Raw genomic sequence first — 19,123 nt, forward strand, 5'->3', positions numbered from 1 at the left:
TCATTCCTGCACCTCCCGACAAATGCGGTTAGCGACAGAGTGTGTCACATTGCTGAGCAGACTCAGTTTGTCGTGTCAAGAGGCGACAAATGCTGTCGATTTTTATCACTGCACCTCCCGACAAATGCGGTCAGCAACAGAGTGGTTCACAGTCCTGAGCAGACCGCATTTGTCGTGTCAAGAGGCGACTAATGTGGTCGATTTTCATTCCTCCTGACAAATTTCGTCAGCGACAGTGTAGGTCACATTCCTGACACTGTAGCTCACATTCGAAAAAAGACCCACTTTGCTGTCGACCCAGTATGGGACTTTTCCCTGCTGTGCTGTTGGTTTTGGTTGTTTACTGAAAGTGAACGAAGTGTTCTGAATGAACATGTGTTTTCTAGGTTATGTCATTTTTTCAAGTTCAAGTATAAATGTTTAGCTGTTTAGTGTTGAGTTAGAGTTAAGAATTTGTAATTCTATTTTCAATCGGCATCAATAATTTATTTTTTTTAATTTATCAAGATTTAATTTTTACTCTAAGCTTGTTAATTTCTATAATTTACCTACCATGAGTTGTTATTTTTGTGTTTATCATCTATCTCAAGTTGTGGATTGAGCTGAACATTAACAAAATTTGATAATTTTAATTTTGTTACACAATGTTGAAGCACTCCTTTTTATTTAATTGTAGCCTCTCTTCTAAAATAAGAATATCGAAAGCTTTCTCTGATTTAAACACGTTTCTAAGACGATATGATGCAATAAATCAATTGCCGCTAGTCTTCAAACCATGTATCAACAATTACAGCTCTTTAAATTGGAAGAGAACTTGTTTAAAAGTATCCTGTAAGCATAAATTAAATCATTCACAAGTAAATAATTTTCATGATGTTCCAAACGACAAGTTTTCTGCAGCTTCTATAGCTCAGGTGAAAAGCGTTTTAGAATGCAACAAGATTGAATTTACAGAAGGATTTTCAAGTTTAATTATTAAATGTCCAATATGTGTGAGCATGAAACGAACGGAATTATACATCAACAAAGTTACTGGTGAGTTGAAATAAAGTGGGTTTTCCTGAGTGTGCATATATAATGGTCTTTATGCATCAATAGATTTTCAGTTAGAAATAGAATAATTGTAACCGAACCGGGCGTATTTTTTGTAGTTTGAATATTACAGAGTAATATATTTTTAATAAATTATTTTGAATTGAGTTTCCTATATAACGTGCACTTTTTAAATACTAGAAGATTCACATTCTAGTATTATCTGGAGAGGCTGGATGGGCTATCGGAGTTCTTGTATTGAAGAACTAGAATGCAGCTGTCTAGTGCAATTCCGGAGCGAGGCCCAGACCTTGTGGTCGATGCAGTTCATGGCACTAACTTAACATTTGAATTGATGCCTGTAACTCAGCAGGATATCCTTACAATTGTGGGGGACCTTCGGGGTGGCTCCTCTCTAGGACTGGATAGTATTAGTTGTAGATTCATAAAGCAAAACATCAACGCAGTGATTAAGCCTCTCCATTTCATTATCAATAAGAGTATTCGTACAGGTAGATTCCCGGATGCTTTCAAGATGGCCAAAGTTATTCCTTTATTTAAATCTGGCTCTAAATCTATCATCAATAATTACAGACCCATATCTTTATTGAGCATTTTTGCTAAAATTATAGAAAAAGTCATAAAAATACAGTTACAAACATACTTAGAAACTAATAATTTAATAACACCCAATTAATATGGATTCAGATATAATCGTAATACATCTAATGCAATGTTGACATAACTAAAGGAGATTGTGCAGAAGGTCGGCGAGGGTGATCATGTTTTGATTACCTTCCTTGACCTTACCAAGGCATTTGATGCTGTAGACAGAGATAAGCTGCTCCTTAAATTGAAATTCTGTGGAGTAAAGGGGATTCCTCTCGAATGGTTCCAGAGCTATTTATGTAACCGTAAACAGACAGTTTGTATTAATGGAGTCTGTAGTGAGGCAGAGAAAGTTGACTATGGAGTCATTCAGGGTAGTACCTTAGGCCCGCTGCTTTTTTTTTGTATATATAAATAACTTGTCTGAAGTTGATTTTAATAGTAAGCTATTTTTATTTGCGGACGACACAGTAATTGTTTCATTTGGGCCTACATGGGAAGATGCCTTCGAAATTGCTGCTAAAGACCTTTTACAGGTCAAGAAGTGGCTTGACCAGAATAAACTCACTCTCAACGTTGATAAGACCAAGTACCTACCCATATACTCCAAAATCAATAGTGCCCCATCGCAGGACCTCGTCCTCAAACTTCACTCATGCGATGATTATAAGTCGGCCACCTGTGGCTGTGGGGTATTGCAACGTGTGGAGTGATAATAGATCACATACTGAGTTGGGCTCCTCATGTTGCATACCTAAGGCAGCGGGTTCGAAGAATGATATATGCATTCAGACTCCTGAAAGAAGTTCTTCCTCTTTCTCAACTCAGAGTAGTTTACTTCTCATACATTCAATCAATAATTTCATATGGCATCCTGGCCTGGGGAGGGGCCTCATCGGCTACCTTGGAGCCCCTGGCAGTAGCACAGTGTGCAATTATCAAAAACTGCCTGAACAGGAATAGTCGCTACCCAACACCCAACAGAGTTAGTTTATCAGGAATTCCATGTATTGGATATCAGACAGATTTATATTGAAGTTTTAGTAATTTTCATCTGACATAATAAAAATACAATTTTTATTTTATGAAACCACATTTACAATACCAGACACCAAAATAACATTGGCATTGTGCAGCCTCGCCTGCTAAATAATTGTACCAGGACTAACAGCCACTATCTATGTCACATTCTGTACAGGAATATCCCAAACCATCTGAAGCAAATGGAAATGTTGTCAGCATTAGCACCTTTAAATGCTACCTTAAAAGGTTGCTTTTTGAATTTGGTAGGGACGCCGCATCGCGGCTCATCCAATTTGCCTATATCCATTGAAGATCACCCCTGGTTGTGAATGTTCGTCTGGATATGCAGGACTCTGTATGTCTCTTAAAATTATTCAGTTCGTACTACATTTTTTTTCTTTTTTTCAGTACCATATATATATATATATATATATAGTTAAACTACAGAAATTTGGGTTCAACAACATTAAGTGCTCTCCACATCCTCTAAAGATGCTTTTTTATTTATTTACTCTACTTTACTTATTCTATATTCTTATAAAGATCATTTGAATTTGAAAAGATATGGCTTATTGTCTTGAATTGTATCTAGGTATAAGATTTCATTGCTGAACAGTCGGTGTAGTAGATCATGTAGCTGAGCGGATTGAAACCACCTTTAAGAATGATAAGTCTCTTGCTCTGGCTCTGTGAGATCTGAGCCAAGCCTTCGACTGGGTGAACCATGGCCTTCTACACAGAAAGCTGAGATTTTATATTCTTAGAGACTCAGCCCTTTCTATCTTAAGCTCTTACCTTTCTGGAAGGACTCAGCTTGTCTCCTTTGGTAGTCCAAACTCCCAGACTCTTTCGAAAAATTTTGTTGTGGCCTACACTGTTCCCAGTCATGATTAATGACCTTGCCGACCACGGTTCCTCTCTGATATTTGCGGTCAATGCACCTCTGCTGTCGTTGGGTGCTGAGCTTGTGCAGGTTTTAAAGGCATCTTTGGAGCAACTTTGATTTGCTGAGAGAATCATAACATGCAGCGATCATCTTGCCCACTGAAAGTCCATCTTTGCTCGCCTTGGTGTACTGACAGTCATCAGCCATCATATTGACCCTAGATGATCAATTATTATATTCCACGTCTATAGGCCTCTTTTCTAAACATAAGAGTAAAAATAATTTAATAGTTAATTTTGAGTGTCATAATTTATTTTAAAATTGAAATCATACATACAGGTTTGGAAAAACAAAATTCTTCGACAGCCTAAATCTGATTCCGATTCAGAAATATAGAGTTCAAAGAAAGGATGAATGATTATCAACTTGATCTGCTATTTCCAGCTTTCCAGTTTCATAACAATTTATAAAAATAGAAAGACGGCTTCTCCAATAATTGTTAGTCACATTTCTACTTAACAATAAACTTTCGATTTTGTTCACATTTGTTATGATTTATGTGTTACAGGCCACACAGTATGCAAGGGATGTAAACGAACGGGTGACTGGAATGACCTCCAATCAGCACTGACTAGCAAATCGGCCAGTGAAAAAGAAAGCGAAACCAGTGAAAAAATATCTGAACAAGATCATCCTTTGAAAAAGTACGACAATGTAGCTGGCGAAAAATGGAAAGCTCTTTCGAAAACATCACAATCTTTGCTTTCTATGTCAAGTGACGAACGACGAGAAGCTATGCAACGTTTCACATCTAAGGTATTCTCATCTATCTTATTTAGTTTAAAGCATAGTTTTATTAACATTCTATTTCAATCAATCTTTTGATTGATTTAAGGAACATAAAAATGTTACAAACAACGTCATTTTCTACAAAAGATTATACAAAGACCGACAGTACAATTATTAAACAATAAAATAATACAGTATAATAATAGCAGACACTTAGACGCCTAACACAATTTACAATATATCCCAGTTAGTTTTGGTCAGACAAAAAACTCTCTCACAGAATACAGGCACCTTCCCAGTAGCGAATCCCTCAAGTGAGTCTTGAATTGTGGAACGTTCATCGTTTGAACGTCCACATCAAATTCATTGAATAGATTTACCGACATGTATTTCCAATTTTTCTGAGAGCTTGTTTATTGATTTCTCTTAATTCTAACATTAAAACTGCTTCTTGTGGGGTAACTATGGATATCACCATTTACTCTAAAATTACTCAGGTGCTTTTTAACATATTAACAACATGAAAACACATAAAGTGAAGGCAGAGTCAATAACCTTAGTCGACGGAATAGCGCTCTACATGAAGCTCGGGGTGGTTCATTACAGATAATTCTTACAGCCCTCTTCTGCAGTCTGAAAAGTGTGATAATTGTGGAACAGTTTCCTCACAATTGTGTGCCATAACCTAGATGACTAAAGATATGAGCATAATACACACTCATTAGAACATCATAGCTTACAATATGTCTCAGCCTGCGCAATACAAATAACCCTTTACTCAGTTTCCCAGCTATGCATGTTATATGGTTCTTCCAATTTAAATTAGTGTCTAGCATAAAACCCAAGAACTTTAAGAGCCTATGTCGGTGGACCTGGTTTACTATTATCCATTTGTATTTAGTCATTAGTTAGAACTTCACAATTTTATTGATTATGGGAAATAAATTATTCTCTTGAATTTATCTAATGTGGAATAAAGTGGTTCGGTTTCACAAAAGCTGGTTGGTTCCAATTATGAATAAATATAACGAGAACCAATCAGAGAAGGCTTTAAAAAAAAACGATTTTCTGATTGTTTCTCGTGGCATATAATCACGATTGAAATTTTTTGTCATACTTACTCAATTGCAGCTGTTTTCCATGCACTAATCAAGCCGGTAAACAACTGTTTGCAGAACAAGAAAACATGTTATTTTCATTACAGCATACAATACTCTAAAGAGATCATATGTTCTCTTTAAAGTCGAGTATGTTAGGACTCTACTGAGTCCTCATAACATCTGAGTAATTAATATACCAACTCAAATAATTAAATAACTCATTTAAGGAGTTTCAAGTTTTAATAACTCATCTGAAATCTTATAATTTAGGCCTTTATTATTTTATTTGAGCTCGAAGGGTCTGTCTGTTATGAACTAGGCGCTACGGGCTAGGTCATGTTTATAGAATGCAGTAGCTCGAGCAACAGCAGGTAATGGTTTCTCTTTCTCAGCAATATTATTCTTTCTCAGATAAGTATGACAAAAAATATTGTACGTAACTTGTACGGTAACGTATTTACCGCATTCGTATGATAATTTCAGAAACAATCATACTTATGCGGTAAATTATCGTTACCGGACTTGTTACGTAAAGTACTATAACAGGCTTTTGTGCAAGTAATGGGGGTGATTGAAGTAATGAAAATGAAATCTGGGAAATAATCATTCTTTCTATAGAACAGGCTTTGGTGCAACCTAAGTAATGTGAGTGATTAGAGTAATGAAAATGGAATCTGTTAAATAGTCGTTATTTCTATGGCAGGAAATATCAGAGGACGTAATCAAGCAGCTTGACGCTCACATCATGACTGGTGAAGATGGAAGCAAAACATTTGTGGTGCCTTTGAAGCAGTCTTCCAGTGATGTGGTTGGCTTCAAACAAATAGGACAAGATGGAAGCGAGCTGGTGGAACCATGTCGTAACTGTCGCGGCATTTTGACCTACAAATCAAAGCCAACAAGGAAGGACGCCACAGCTGTAATTGTGCACAGTTTCAAGGATTTCTTAGCATTAGCCAATCTCCAGTTATATTACCATATCATCTGCTTACCTTATGGTAAGATAGTATGATATTATTATTCAAATCACATTATCCTCTTCCCTGATCCAACCATTTCAATTATTTGATGTATTTCAACCTTTCAAAATCAAACATCACTCTCACATCACATAACACTTTCAACATCACATCAAGTCATACCTTCTCCAATTCTTGGTGGTATTCTCATCATCCTTCTTATTAATGAAATAAACTTTTGAAATCTTGGGTTTATATCATGTGTATTAGTATAAATCAATCGTGCTATTTCTTTGTGATATTGATCTCGCTTATGTAGTTGAATAATAATTTCCTCAGTACTTTGTCAACTTGACAAGACTTGATCGAGACTGGAGCGTTGAAAGGAGTTTAATAGAGTGAAGATATCAATGTATACGAATAATTACAAATATACAGTGCCCGGCATAAAAACCTGACTATTTTTGAGGGATAATGACTGAAGTGTGTTTCGTACAATTAAATCATATAATATATCAAATTTTACAATTTATAGTGAATTAGATAGATTACTGACAAAGTTTTTTATTTGTAGATTATGTCAGCCAAATGATTTCCGTTACTTTTCACGCATTAACTTAACCTAATTCTAAAATTTGCTATTGAAAATGTTCCTCGTCACTTGAAAGAATAGCGGCATCCTGGTGGACATTTGCAGGAATGATCTCACAAGTGGCTTTGCAATGTGCCCAATAATTTGCATTAAGTTGTTGCACTAACATTATCTTATACGGATGGAATTTTAGGTCGGAATGAAGAATTTGTCGTACACTTCGATCAGAAATGACTAACGCAACAGCATGTTTCGCTGTTGAACGTCGTGGAGACCGTGTAACAGCTACTCGGGCGTTTTTCATGCGTTCTCACGGTTCGTTTTCGACCTGTTGGTTTTTAAAGCGGATAACGTGTTCCTGAAGTTCTTTACTCACAACAATATCGTATTCCTACTGGGAACCGGCGCGTGTCGATTTAAATTTTTGAAATGTCTGCGACATAAACGCTGTGTTGAAATAACTGAGTCATTATTTTAAAAATAGGCTTCAATCACAATCGCTTGATGTTCACTTGACCACGACATACTGGCTACTGAAATCGCAAGAATAGACCTGTCGATGTCAAACATAACAATTACTACAAAATCGACAGATTAAAAAATGGCGGTCTCTGTATAATTCAACTGTGAAATCGAAAAGTAATTTTAAACTTTAGTTTACACAATCATAATGATAATGAAGAGAAAAGTACAAAACTTGATGAAATATTCCAACTGCACAAACAATATTTTACTAGAGGAAAACTACACTGAAAAGTCAACATCAATATGAAAAATTGTGGATCAATCCTACCTCAATTACAGTGAATGAATACTGTTTGGAATAAGTTGTCATTTTGGCTGTTTCATCAAAATCAGAAGAAACTGAATGCATATCAATAAAATATAGGATAATACTAAATAGGTATGTCTCTTTTCTGTTTAGAGCTGACGGCAGTTTACTTAAATTTGATACCCATATAAAGCTGCGTACACATATACGTGCTTCCAACCCGCACCGAGCACGCACCGCCCTCGTACCGCCCTCGTTCCTCCATCGTACCGCAGTCGCTCCGCCCCCGCTCTGCAGTCGCACCTATCATGAACGTTACGGAAGTTGTTAGCTCTTCTCGCGTTCCACTCTTGCTCCCCGGTCGATCATCAATCGCTCTGCTGGAGTGACGTTCGGTTGCGGAGCAGAGCGAAAGTCTGTACGCACCATTAGAAGGCTTTTTCTCATACTGAGCTGTCCTGTGGTATTGTACAGAAAATTTACTCTTCCTGTGTCATAATCATGTATGCCACAGTTTCTTATAAATTCTTTATCTCTTATATACATAATCACTTAGAAAATGTACAGTGCAGGCACAGTTGGTAGTCCTAGATCTTTAAAATACTCTCTGCAGGACTCTAATGGCTTAAGACCTTTTATTGCTCTCACAGCTCTCTTTTGCATTCTAAAAACTCTATCTAGATTTTTGAGACTGGAGCCTCCCCATAACAATATTGCATACCGAATATGCGACATTATGAGAGCATTATTAACAACTGTACATGTTAAGATAGTGTTCCCAGTACTTAATCTGCCTGAGTGGAAACACTCCAGATGATGTTTTACAGCACAATTGATCAATATAATTATCCAAATACAAGTTCTGGTCCAGCAAGACACCTAGAAATTTCACAGACTTATATAATGTTTATTAGTATAAATCAATCGTGCTATTTCTTTGTGATATTGATCTCCATTATGTAGTTGAATAATTTCCTCAGTACTTTGTCAACTTGACAAGACTTGATCGAGACTGAAACGTTCTAAATAGTTAGATTGAATGAAGAAATCAATGTATACGATTAATTACTAGTGTATAATTAAACTGTGAAATCGAAAAGTAATTTTATACTTTGGTTTACACAATCATGGATCAATCCTATGTCAATTTCAGTACATGTTTATTAATACTGTTTGGAATGAGTTGTCATGTTGGTTGTTTTATCAAAATAAGAAGAAACTGAATACATATCAATAAAATATAGGATAATACTAAATCTTTTCTGTTTAGGGCTACTTGTAATATAAATAGAAATACAAATTTCATTTCAAATCACTTGAAAATGTCAAGAATGTCCGAAGCATGTTGTGATAAAATAATTCAAAAAGGGTACTGAGATTTGTATTTCTTTTTAAATAGGTATGTGTACATACTGAAATTAATTAATAAATAAAAATACTGGTTAGTAAATCCCTAGATAGAGTGTTTCTCTAGTTTATAATGAATGTAAATCGAGAGTATTATCAACTAAGCTCTTGCTATTTATCTTTCATAAATAATATTAATGAATTCTTAGTAGGTACTCATATTTTTCTTTTCTTTTAGGAATTACTAGTCTTCCTCAAGACATTCTACCACTGCTAGAGAGATATAAGAAGATAGTTTTGTGGTTCGGAAACGGGAGTGGATCCTGGGATGCAGCTAGACAATTCGCCAAAAAACTTAACGAAGGAAGATGCTTCTTCGTAAGGTATTTATTCATTCACCAAGATATTTACAGTTTATACATGCTTGTGTATAATCATTGAAAACTTTATTCAATATTCATGAAAATTAATTACTGCTAGTAGTTTTACATTTCATTCCGGAGCAGACTGGAAGAGTTGCGTGTGGCAACCATCCACATCTTGAACAGCAATCAAAATTACAAGCAATTAAAAGAAACATTTTAGTGGTATAATACCACTCAATCTCAAATTGTTGGCAACAAAATGAGCAAAAAGACGGAATAGGCTTTTCCAACTGAAAGCTGGAAGATAGTTCTCGCGACAATGGAAACGTCATATGCTTATCTGGAAATAGCACCTATAGCAATAGTATGCTGACTTCATCAACAGCACGATCTCCATTGTTTAGTGAAACACCAGGCGATCATTGAACCGTTTTTCTGAACTTCACTCGGAGGTGAATAAATCGCCTGTAGATGGAAGAGGAGATATCACGTGTGGTATCCACTTTTTCCTCTTGCAGCAAACATGACTGTAAAGAACAAACATGACTGTACAGAACTAACATGACTGCAATACATTTTCAATTAATTTTATTTGAATCGCATTTAACCCAAGTCTCGGGGCTTGGAAGGATTGCCTTGAATTCTTTACATTGCAGGCACAGTTCTCCATCAATCACACTTTTCAATTTTCCGGTGAAATGAAATTAAAAGAATGGCTCATGAAAATTTTAGTTCATCATGGATTTTCTCTTTGTACTGCTTCTAACGAACTAAGTGATACTTATCTTACGTTTGGATAACCTAGGGGGGGGGGCAACTGGAATGCATTCACCTCCGAACTATTTATCAACACTAACAACTATCATCCAAATCGGTGCTTTCTTTGTAATTATTTGTGACTAGTAGTTTTGTAGTAGATTGTTCAGGACATTTTTGCAAAAATCAAGGATCTCATTTTCTAGTCCCCAGTCCTTTCACTGACGGTCGATACATAGCCAGTCCCCAGTCTTTTCACTGACGGTCGATACATAGCCGACATTTTATAATTTGAGAGTGTAAATATTAAGGAAATCCATCAACAGCAAATTGTAAGCCTTGTTTCCATTACAATTAACCAACACCAGAATTTTGTGATTCCACAAGATATTTGTAAAGGAAATTTGGCTTCATTCTTACATTCTGGGTACCCCGAAATTTCAAAACCCCTCTTGGGAGCAATAATAATCATAGTCATTTGAGAGGGGTATAAATCACTATTGCTCATAATTATCCTTGACTTTTTTCATTCAGGTTTTTCATATTTCTCTTCATTTTTTGACTTCCCATGAAGCAATATTATATTAAATAACAAGTGTAAAAATTTGTTGAATTATGATACAACATATTAATTCCTCTACATAGAATTGCTTTGATTGAAATAATTATTTAAATTTCATGTAAATGTTTACAATGACATAGCATAATGTTTGAATCTTAAGATTTGTTCATCGTAATAATATGATTGTTCATCATCATCATCATCATCATCATCATCAATATTAAAATAAAACTTGTATTTATGTATTTTTAGCAAATACAGACTGGAATTGCTAGTTTATAAGTTTTTGACTCCTTTGTTTTTGTGTTGAATTGGAAAAATGTCTATTGGTAGAGGTAGGGATGAACTTTCTTGTATACTGTTGAATTCTATGTGATATATTCTGGCCAATATCCATTGGAATCTTAATCATGTGATCTCTGACTACTAGACTTTCTTCATGTGATATTAAACGACTAGTTGAATTGATAATTCCTAGTACAATGGTTGAGTTTAAAGCCACTGATCAATTCCATCGGGTTTTTCGTTCAGTAAAAAACCTGATCACAGATTAGTGATCACAGAATGGAAACTCGGCTAGTATCCTGACGCCAAAATCCGCCATTTTGAAAGAAAATGTAGCATTGTAATATAGCAGTAATTTTAATTTCTAACAAGATGATGCAGTCACTTGTCGTGGTCTTGGTGCACTCAAGTCTTGGTTAGATTGATACCTTCCATTCTGTATGCATTCTGTGGCTGAACCAAAGACCTTAAAGATGCTCTTTAAGGTCTTTGGGCTGAACGGTTGCTCATGAGTCATGACTGACAGATGTTTCGTCTGCTGCTTAATATATTTGTAAACAAAACTAGGACCTAACCTATTTAATTGTATAATCAATTAAAATGGAAAACCAACAAGTAATTGGAGTTGTTTTGAATTCTTTGTAAGATATTTTAAATGTTATTGAATTTATGTAATCATGCATTTCTCTTCTCCCAAATAAATAATAATGGAGTCCATTATTTGTAAACACCTTGTATTCAGCCATGTCTGTTTACGTTCAGCTACTCTACGTTCTTTTCCATCGGTTAGAAAAGTATGATGAGCTGATCAGTGAACGAACCGTATATAACGTTTTTTTTTTCTTATGAGTTAGACCAAAGACCATGAAGAGGTATAAACCCACAATGTCTATGCCTTCCCAATGCTAGCTCTTACTTGAAATTAAAGGCTACCATTGAGGTATTTTAGCGCGAGAAATTGTATAATATTTATATTTTATTTCAATATTATAGATTACAAAATTCTTCAAGATCTTTAGTATGTAATAATCTTTCAGGTTGTCCCCTCAATGGCTGAATTCAATTACAAGTATACAAGCGCTGCATGTGCATCGTTCAACGACCAAACAGTTCTTCGTTCAGAGCCACTTTCACTCACCGGTCTCATCGTTCACTCACCCATCAGTGGCTTTGAACTCAACCATTGACTGGTATCTTAAAAATCATTCAACGCTTACTTTATTGAAAATCAGTGTATCAACAGTAGGGTCTCACTCATGAATAGCCAACTGTTGTTTTACTTGTAATGTCGTGACTTATTCTTGATTCATCTCACCAAAAACCTTTGTGTCAGTTATAAGTGTTGTTTGATGTTCAGGTTTTCAGTCAGTTTTCCAGTTTAAATAGAAAATAGTTAAAGTAGCAATGACTTCAATTAAAAGTAGCAATGACTTTTACAAAAAATGATACATCTTCTAAAGGATAATATTAATATAAGCATCTTAATCAAAATAATGGGAGTAATGATTGGACTTGAAAAAAGCATTGCTTCCTTTCCACGGCACTTATTTTATAAATGAATAAAATAATTCTTTATGTAATTATTATTTTCTATTTTTTTATAGGTACTTATTTTTTGTATGATAAACTTATTTTTCAATGTATGGTAGTATAATTTTAGAATATAAAAATACTATGACATAATATTTGGCCTTCTATGGAATTTTATTTGTGTATGTTTTGGTGATGATTCTTTAAACTAAAAATGTTAAAACTATCTATCAAACCTCTTCACTTCTGAGAACTGGATAGAATCGTCTCCACTAATTAATTAGTAGTGCTGTTGGAAATGTTGGACGTTTATTTATTTTTTTCAAATTCTTTTTTTACAATGAAGCACAGATCGGCAGAGAAAAACTAAGAATACCTTGTACTATTTCTCTCCCAATTAGGTAACATTAAAAGTCCAAATGAGGTTATGTCTTCTAGATTTTCACAAAATTTTCTGTCCAAAAATATTTTTTATACAAACCATTCTATTGAATTTGGATGTTCCAAATACCGAAATGATAATAATTTATAACACTCAGTTATTTTTAAAATAGAGAATATTCACTTATTAGAGCCATTTTTAAACACGAACTGAAAAACAAACTTACTCCTTATTTATTCATGCATTGATAGATACAATATCATTCTCAATTATGAATGATTGTTTATGACAATTTTTATTGGAAATTCTCATCTTTTTGATATATCACAATTTCACTGAAAGAAATATTCAATTTACTGCTATTAACAAGACTTCATTGGAAAATGAAGAAGTTTGAAAGAGAAGAAGATGATATGATTTGCTTTAGTCCAAATCTACCTATTTAAGTAGCCTATATCGTTTCTTTGTAATTATTTTCTTAAAGAGATTGAATTAATCTGACAAAAATTGTTTTTTGTATCATTGTGTTTTTTCATTTATTTGTTGATTGCTTTGTACCTTGATGATGTAAAATATTATGAATTAAAGCCTTATAATACTGTAAAATGTAAAACATAACAGGGAAATCAATAAAGATTTAAATTAGTTGATAGTTTCATGCATTCCAAGAATATTATTGTTGAATATAAAATTGATTTATTAAACTATCTTATCATGTTCACTGTTTTCATGTTTACATTTTCCTGTATCATACATTCTTTATTGATTGATACAATAAGTACATCATTCAAATGATAGGGAAAGAAAAAATAAGGTAACCTTGTACTATTCCTCTCCCAAATTTAGATAAGGTTACACCATGGTTGATTCTAAGGCTACACTTGTTTTCGCCGTTTCCACTTGAATTGATTCTTCATATTTTTTTATTAAATCCCCCTAGCACAGCCACATTAATTTTATGTATTTAGATTCATGCATTGCACTCTCCTTTCTGCTTTTTTGTCTTATTTTTAGTTGAACTTTTATTTTTGATTTTCTAACAGTAGATATTTTTTGTTTTGTTCTGTTTTAGTTTAGCATGTGTCAGTCGAGCAGCCTAGCTAACACCCAGCTAGCAATTTCGTGGCAGCAGCTAAGACGGTATCACATGATAAGTCCAATCTTCCATAAATTTATTCTATTTGCCATTGTCTTCAGTACTTTTGTACTCAAACAAGAGCTGAGAATATCAAATTTTTTACTTAGAATTTGAATTTTATTTACCTCCACACTCTTATCCTTATCCGTAATTTATTTTGAATTACCTTCAGATCATATTTTGTCTAATTTAACAATCCCTTTAATTCTCTGTAACTTTTCAATCATTTAATTTAATTTCACTTATTTCCAACGACGTTAAATTGCATTCCTACTTCTCATTCAATTCTCTCATCAGTATTTTTCATGTAATTTCTATAGCTATATCACATTTTTTTTAAAGCATGTTTCTTGTATTTCAACTAATTTAAAGTCGCTCTAGATACTCATAAGCTGACACATGCGATCACTCTCATCTACAAGCCATTATATCCACTCTTTGCTTAAATCTTCAAAACAATGTTTCCATCTGTTATTTTTCGAAGAAAGATTGAGGTTCAATTCTTCATCAATCCATGACAAGCATATCCATGTGCTGGATAAATTTCTTAATTGGAAAATAACTGTACAAATTGATAATTTGAACTGATAAGGAAGATGTGTTTGGTGGAATTAATTATAACTTATCAGTAAAATTTCTACAACTTTTTTTCTATATTTATGTTGATTGTTAAATTTGAAACTCTTATTATTTAACTTACACTAAAAACAGAATATCTTATTTGTTCTTCCACTAATTATAGACTATTGGAATATGTCTCTCTCTGGCTCTCTCTCACACACACTCTCTCTTTCTTTCTTTTTTAAAAACCAGTTACGAGCTCTGTAAGAGGTTCTCTATTCTATTGCTACCTACTATTTATTATTTTTCTTTTACTTGAACAGCTATTTATGCTAAATTAGGATCCTACTTGTCAATCTGAATAATTTTTACCATGGCCGACTCTATTTATTGCTTGAAGCTTGATCCATCTTAACTATAAATATAGTGAGTTCCACGTTATAATGGTAGTAAAGAAATATAAGAGAACAGCGTTGCCGATTCTCTTTCTTGCCACTACAGAATATAGCTGATACCACTATATCTAATGACATATTAACTGTTCATTCTTGTTTAAAATAATCAATTATATTTTATTCGGGAAGGAAATATATTTTCAATTGAATAATATTTTTTCATTTATTAGAATTGAATATTGTGATAATTTTATTACCACATTGTTGAATAACGATCTGAAAACGTTGCGAAGCTAGAGAAGGATAGCGGTATTTGCTTCTTTGAATTGAAGGCAAGGATATCAACAACAATGTTAATCAAATACTGACATTTTAACGTAGACCTCACTATAGTATCAAAGATTTTCAGCTTTTTAGCAGCTGAAGCTATGTTTTATAAGATATCTAATGTATACAGTATAATACCCATAAAGCATACATTCTCATCAGCTGAAAAAGTCTATAGTTCGGAACATGGATAGAGTCGTGAGTCGGCCATGTTCTAACCTTTCAAACTTGTTTACATTTTAAAATTGCAACATGCAGAGTAAAAAATGAACATTCTACTATTGAGGAAAATTGTTCCAAATGATTTATAAATAAACAAAATGAGTTTTGACCGACAAATCAAAGATTTTCAGGAATTTCTCATCAGGGAAAAACGAGCTTTTAATGGAAAATTCCGTAAACCAATCCAATATAAGATCGATATTGACGATTTTGAAGCCTTGAAAACTGTGGCAAAAGGCACGTTTTCTAAGTTTGTTTTGGCAAAAATCGTGTCCAGTCATGAGGTATGTGCTCTCAAAATTTGTCCCAAAAAGACATTAGTTAAATACAGACAGGTGGAGCATACACGCGACGAAAAACACGTTTTAGAAGTGATCAAATTCCCATTTGTAGTCCGACTCTTGTACTTTTTTCAAGATAATAGAAATTTGTATTTTGCTCTATCCTTTGTCAAAGGAATTGAGTTCAATAATCGTCTTAAGCAGTTGAAGAAATTCTCTGAAGATAGTGCCAGGTTTTACAGTGCGCAAATAGTGTTGACTCTTGAGTACCTGCATTATTTAGATTTAATTTACAGAAACATAAAGCCCGAAAGTTTAGTGATTGGCAATAATGGTTATTTAAAGCTAATTGACTTCAAGTTCTGTAAGTATATAGATGAGAAAAAGGAGAGAACATACACAATTTGTGGAGGTCCCGAGTATTTAGCACCGGAAGTCATATTAAGTCGCGGCTATGGTAAATCATGTGACTACTGGTCCCTAGGTGTGATCATTTACGAAATGTGTTGCGGGATTCCACCTTTCACGGCTAAGGACCATGTCAAACTGTATGAAAAAATTATAGCCGGCAAGTATAAGATGCCAGCCGCCTTCTCGAAAGATCTCAATAATCTTATACACAAACTGTTACAAATTGAGGTTCCAAAAAGAATTGGCTGTCTGAAACGTGGAATGGATGATGTGAAGGCTCACAACTGGTTCAGTACTATCGATTGGGATATGGTGTTGAATAGGCAAGAGTCTCCTCCGTATCTGCCACAAAAATTTGACGATCCCTCCAAAGATATACGTGAATACTCCTCACCTTTGGACTTGCAAACATCTCAGAATGATATTTTTGCTGAGGAATTCTATGACTTTTGAAATAATTTTACCCTGTATTTGTCATTTGTAATATAAAATGTAATCTTCTATAGAACTCTAGGTACCTATTAAAGGTCTTCACATTATTTCAAATGAAAAAGACTAAGAAATTGTCAAAAAACCACAGATTTATTGATACTTAGAAGATACCTAGATACTTTCTAAGTATCAATTAATCTGTGGCTTTTTGACAATTTCTTAGTCTTTTCCATTCTATATGAATAATTACCACAATATTAACTTCTCAACTACACAAAAAGTGAAAGTATCAAATCATTTCAATCAAAAAACAATAGAGAGTTAAAAAATTGTATTTTTTTTCAATCAACAAAAATAATGCTCTTACTAAATTTACAGTAATAAAAAACAGATACTGATATGTTATCAAGAATGTATAAATTTGAATATGAAAGATTTTAATGTTATTATTCGTATAATAGTTTAAATAGGTAATATAATACATAAATTACACCTGTTGATACACGAGAATTAACCCAAATTGTAATAGGTAACTTACTGTACTTCCAAATAAAACATTAGCCACAATGCTGTCATTTCAGTACCGTCCTGTATTTTACAAGAAAATTGTAATTTACGTGGGAAATGAATTATCAACAACTTTTCTGATTTATCATTGTAAACCGAAATAGCCATTAGGTACCAATTAGACCTATCATAACAAAAAACAATTCATTTTAGTGTTGTCTTTCCGCTCCAAAGTAGTAAGTCAATTACATTGGGAAACAAATTATTAACTGTCGTAATCATTATTTAAAAGCATAGCTACTATTTATTTTTATTCACTGTCAAAAGCTACTAATTATTATCATTGAGCAGCTACTGAGTATTTTATAGATAAATTTCATATAAATATTAAATGTTTCAACTAGAAAGTCCGCATTGTCATTGGTTGTCTTCTACATGAGCAAAGGGACATGGAACCCTGACTATAGTGAGGTCCACGTTATAATGACAGTATTTGATCAACTTTGGTTTTGCTATCCTTGTCTATCATTCGACAAAGTCGGTGGTACTTGCACATCTATCATACGGTCTCTGCATGTATGGCAATGCAAGTAAATGTAACCTTGATAAAATTCTAAAACAGCAGAAACGAGCAATAAGAATCATGCTAAACCTCAATAGAACTGATTCTGTAAAATTAGCTTTCTCAGACCTAGGAATTTTCACAATATATGGACAATACATACATGATGTTAGTCTTTTTCAAAAAAATTGATGACACAAACTTGAGAAATAACACTCACCGTTGTAACAAGGTTTGGTCGTATAATAGAGAGGCACAGATTAGATCTTTTTACGAAAAAAAACTATATACAGAGGTAAGAAGTGTTTTGTAAAGTTACCAAGCAGCCTCCAAGTATTAGAGGATCCAAGAATGTTTACAAAGAATTTAAAGGAATATGTGGTTAAATTATCGCTGTATTCTTTTCAAGAGTTCAACATTGATTTTTGATGAGACGTTTTTGTCTATATATACTAGGCTAGCCCAGTTATTTATATTGTATTTTATTTATTGACACTAACAGGCACAGTCCAAGTATTCCTCTCCCGAATTCTGATTCATATACTGGTTCAAAAGTACAGGGTGCGGCAGCGAATCGGGCGATTTTAAAATAAGTGTGAAAAATTGATGATGTTGTTTTAAAAAAATTTATTAATACCATAATAATGTACATAGAAAAGCATTTATATTTCACTAAACTAATTCAATTTTTGAAAATTACGTCGGCAAGGTGACGTCCTTCTCTCATCAGGCATTCGTCAAGCCGCCGATGAAAACTGTTCATAACGTCCCGTAACATTTGCTGTGGTATTCGTGCAATCTCTTGACGAATATTTTGTTTCAGTTCATCCAACGTCGTCGGCCGTTGCTCGTAGACTTTACTCTTGAGGTAGCCCCACAGAAAAAAGTCACAGGCCGACAGATCGGGCGAACGTCCGGGCCATGGAATCGTCCCGTTTTGAGAGATTAAACGATTAGGAAAAACGCCGTTCAGAAGATGCATACTTACTCACTCGGGCTGTATGACTTGTTGCTCCGTCTTGTTGAAATAATGTTTCATTGTTCATCCCGTACTGGCGTAGTTGAGGAAAGAAAAATGTGCGTAACATTTCTGAATACCGCTCAGCATTAACAGTCACAGTTTCTCCATGTTCATTTTCGAAAAAAAATGGTCCGATAATGCCTGATGAAGACATGGCACACCAAACAGTAACCTTACATGAATGAAGAGGTTGCTGATGGAGTTGACGAGGGTTGGTGTCACTCCAGTAACGGAAATTTTGTTTGTTAACATACCCAGACAGGTGAAAGTGTGCCTC

At 34.1% G+C, this 19,123-nt stretch overlaps 2 protein-coding genes across 4 annotated transcripts; both read left to right on the top strand.

Annotated features, from left to right (window-relative positions):
• Nucleotides 1-327: 327 nt before the first annotated feature.
• LOC111053073 (twinkle protein, mitochondrial) lies at nucleotides 328-14,089 on the top strand. The gene is made up of 5 exons (XM_039419110.1): nucleotides 328-1,035; nucleotides 4,119-4,366; nucleotides 6,143-6,437; nucleotides 9,348-9,492; nucleotides 14,062-14,089. Exons 1-5 carry the CDS (start codon nucleotides 645-647, stop codon nucleotides 14,087-14,089), a joined length of 1,107 nt encoding a protein of 368 aa, XP_039275044.1. The 5' UTR covers nucleotides 328-644.
• On the top strand, nucleotides 11,519-17,795 carry LOC120349442 (cAMP-dependent protein kinase catalytic subunit beta-like). 3 transcript variants are annotated; one of them, XM_039419581.1, is made up of 2 exons: nucleotides 11,519-12,653; nucleotides 14,062-17,795. In XM_039419581.1, exon 2 carries the CDS (start codon nucleotides 15,731-15,733, stop codon nucleotides 16,775-16,777), a length of 1,047 nt encoding a protein of 348 aa, XP_039275515.1. In that variant the 5' UTR covers nucleotides 11,519-12,653; nucleotides 14,062-15,730; the 3' UTR covers nucleotides 16,778-17,795. The 3 variants fall into 3 exon arrangements, with proteins under 3 accessions (XP_039275515.1, XP_039275512.1, XP_039275514.1); XM_039419578.1 differs by having other exon boundaries at nucleotides 11,519-12,681; nucleotides 14,062-16,894; XM_039419580.1 differs by having other exon boundaries at nucleotides 11,519-12,267; nucleotides 14,062-16,894.
• Nucleotides 17,796-19,123: the final 1,328 nt, after the last annotated feature.

The sequence above is a fragment of the Nilaparvata lugens genome, chromosome 1 (assembly GCF_014356525.2).
Source record: "Nilaparvata lugens isolate BPH chromosome 1, ASM1435652v1, whole genome shotgun sequence".
Taxonomy (NCBI): domain Eukaryota; kingdom Metazoa; phylum Arthropoda; class Insecta; order Hemiptera; family Delphacidae; genus Nilaparvata; species Nilaparvata lugens.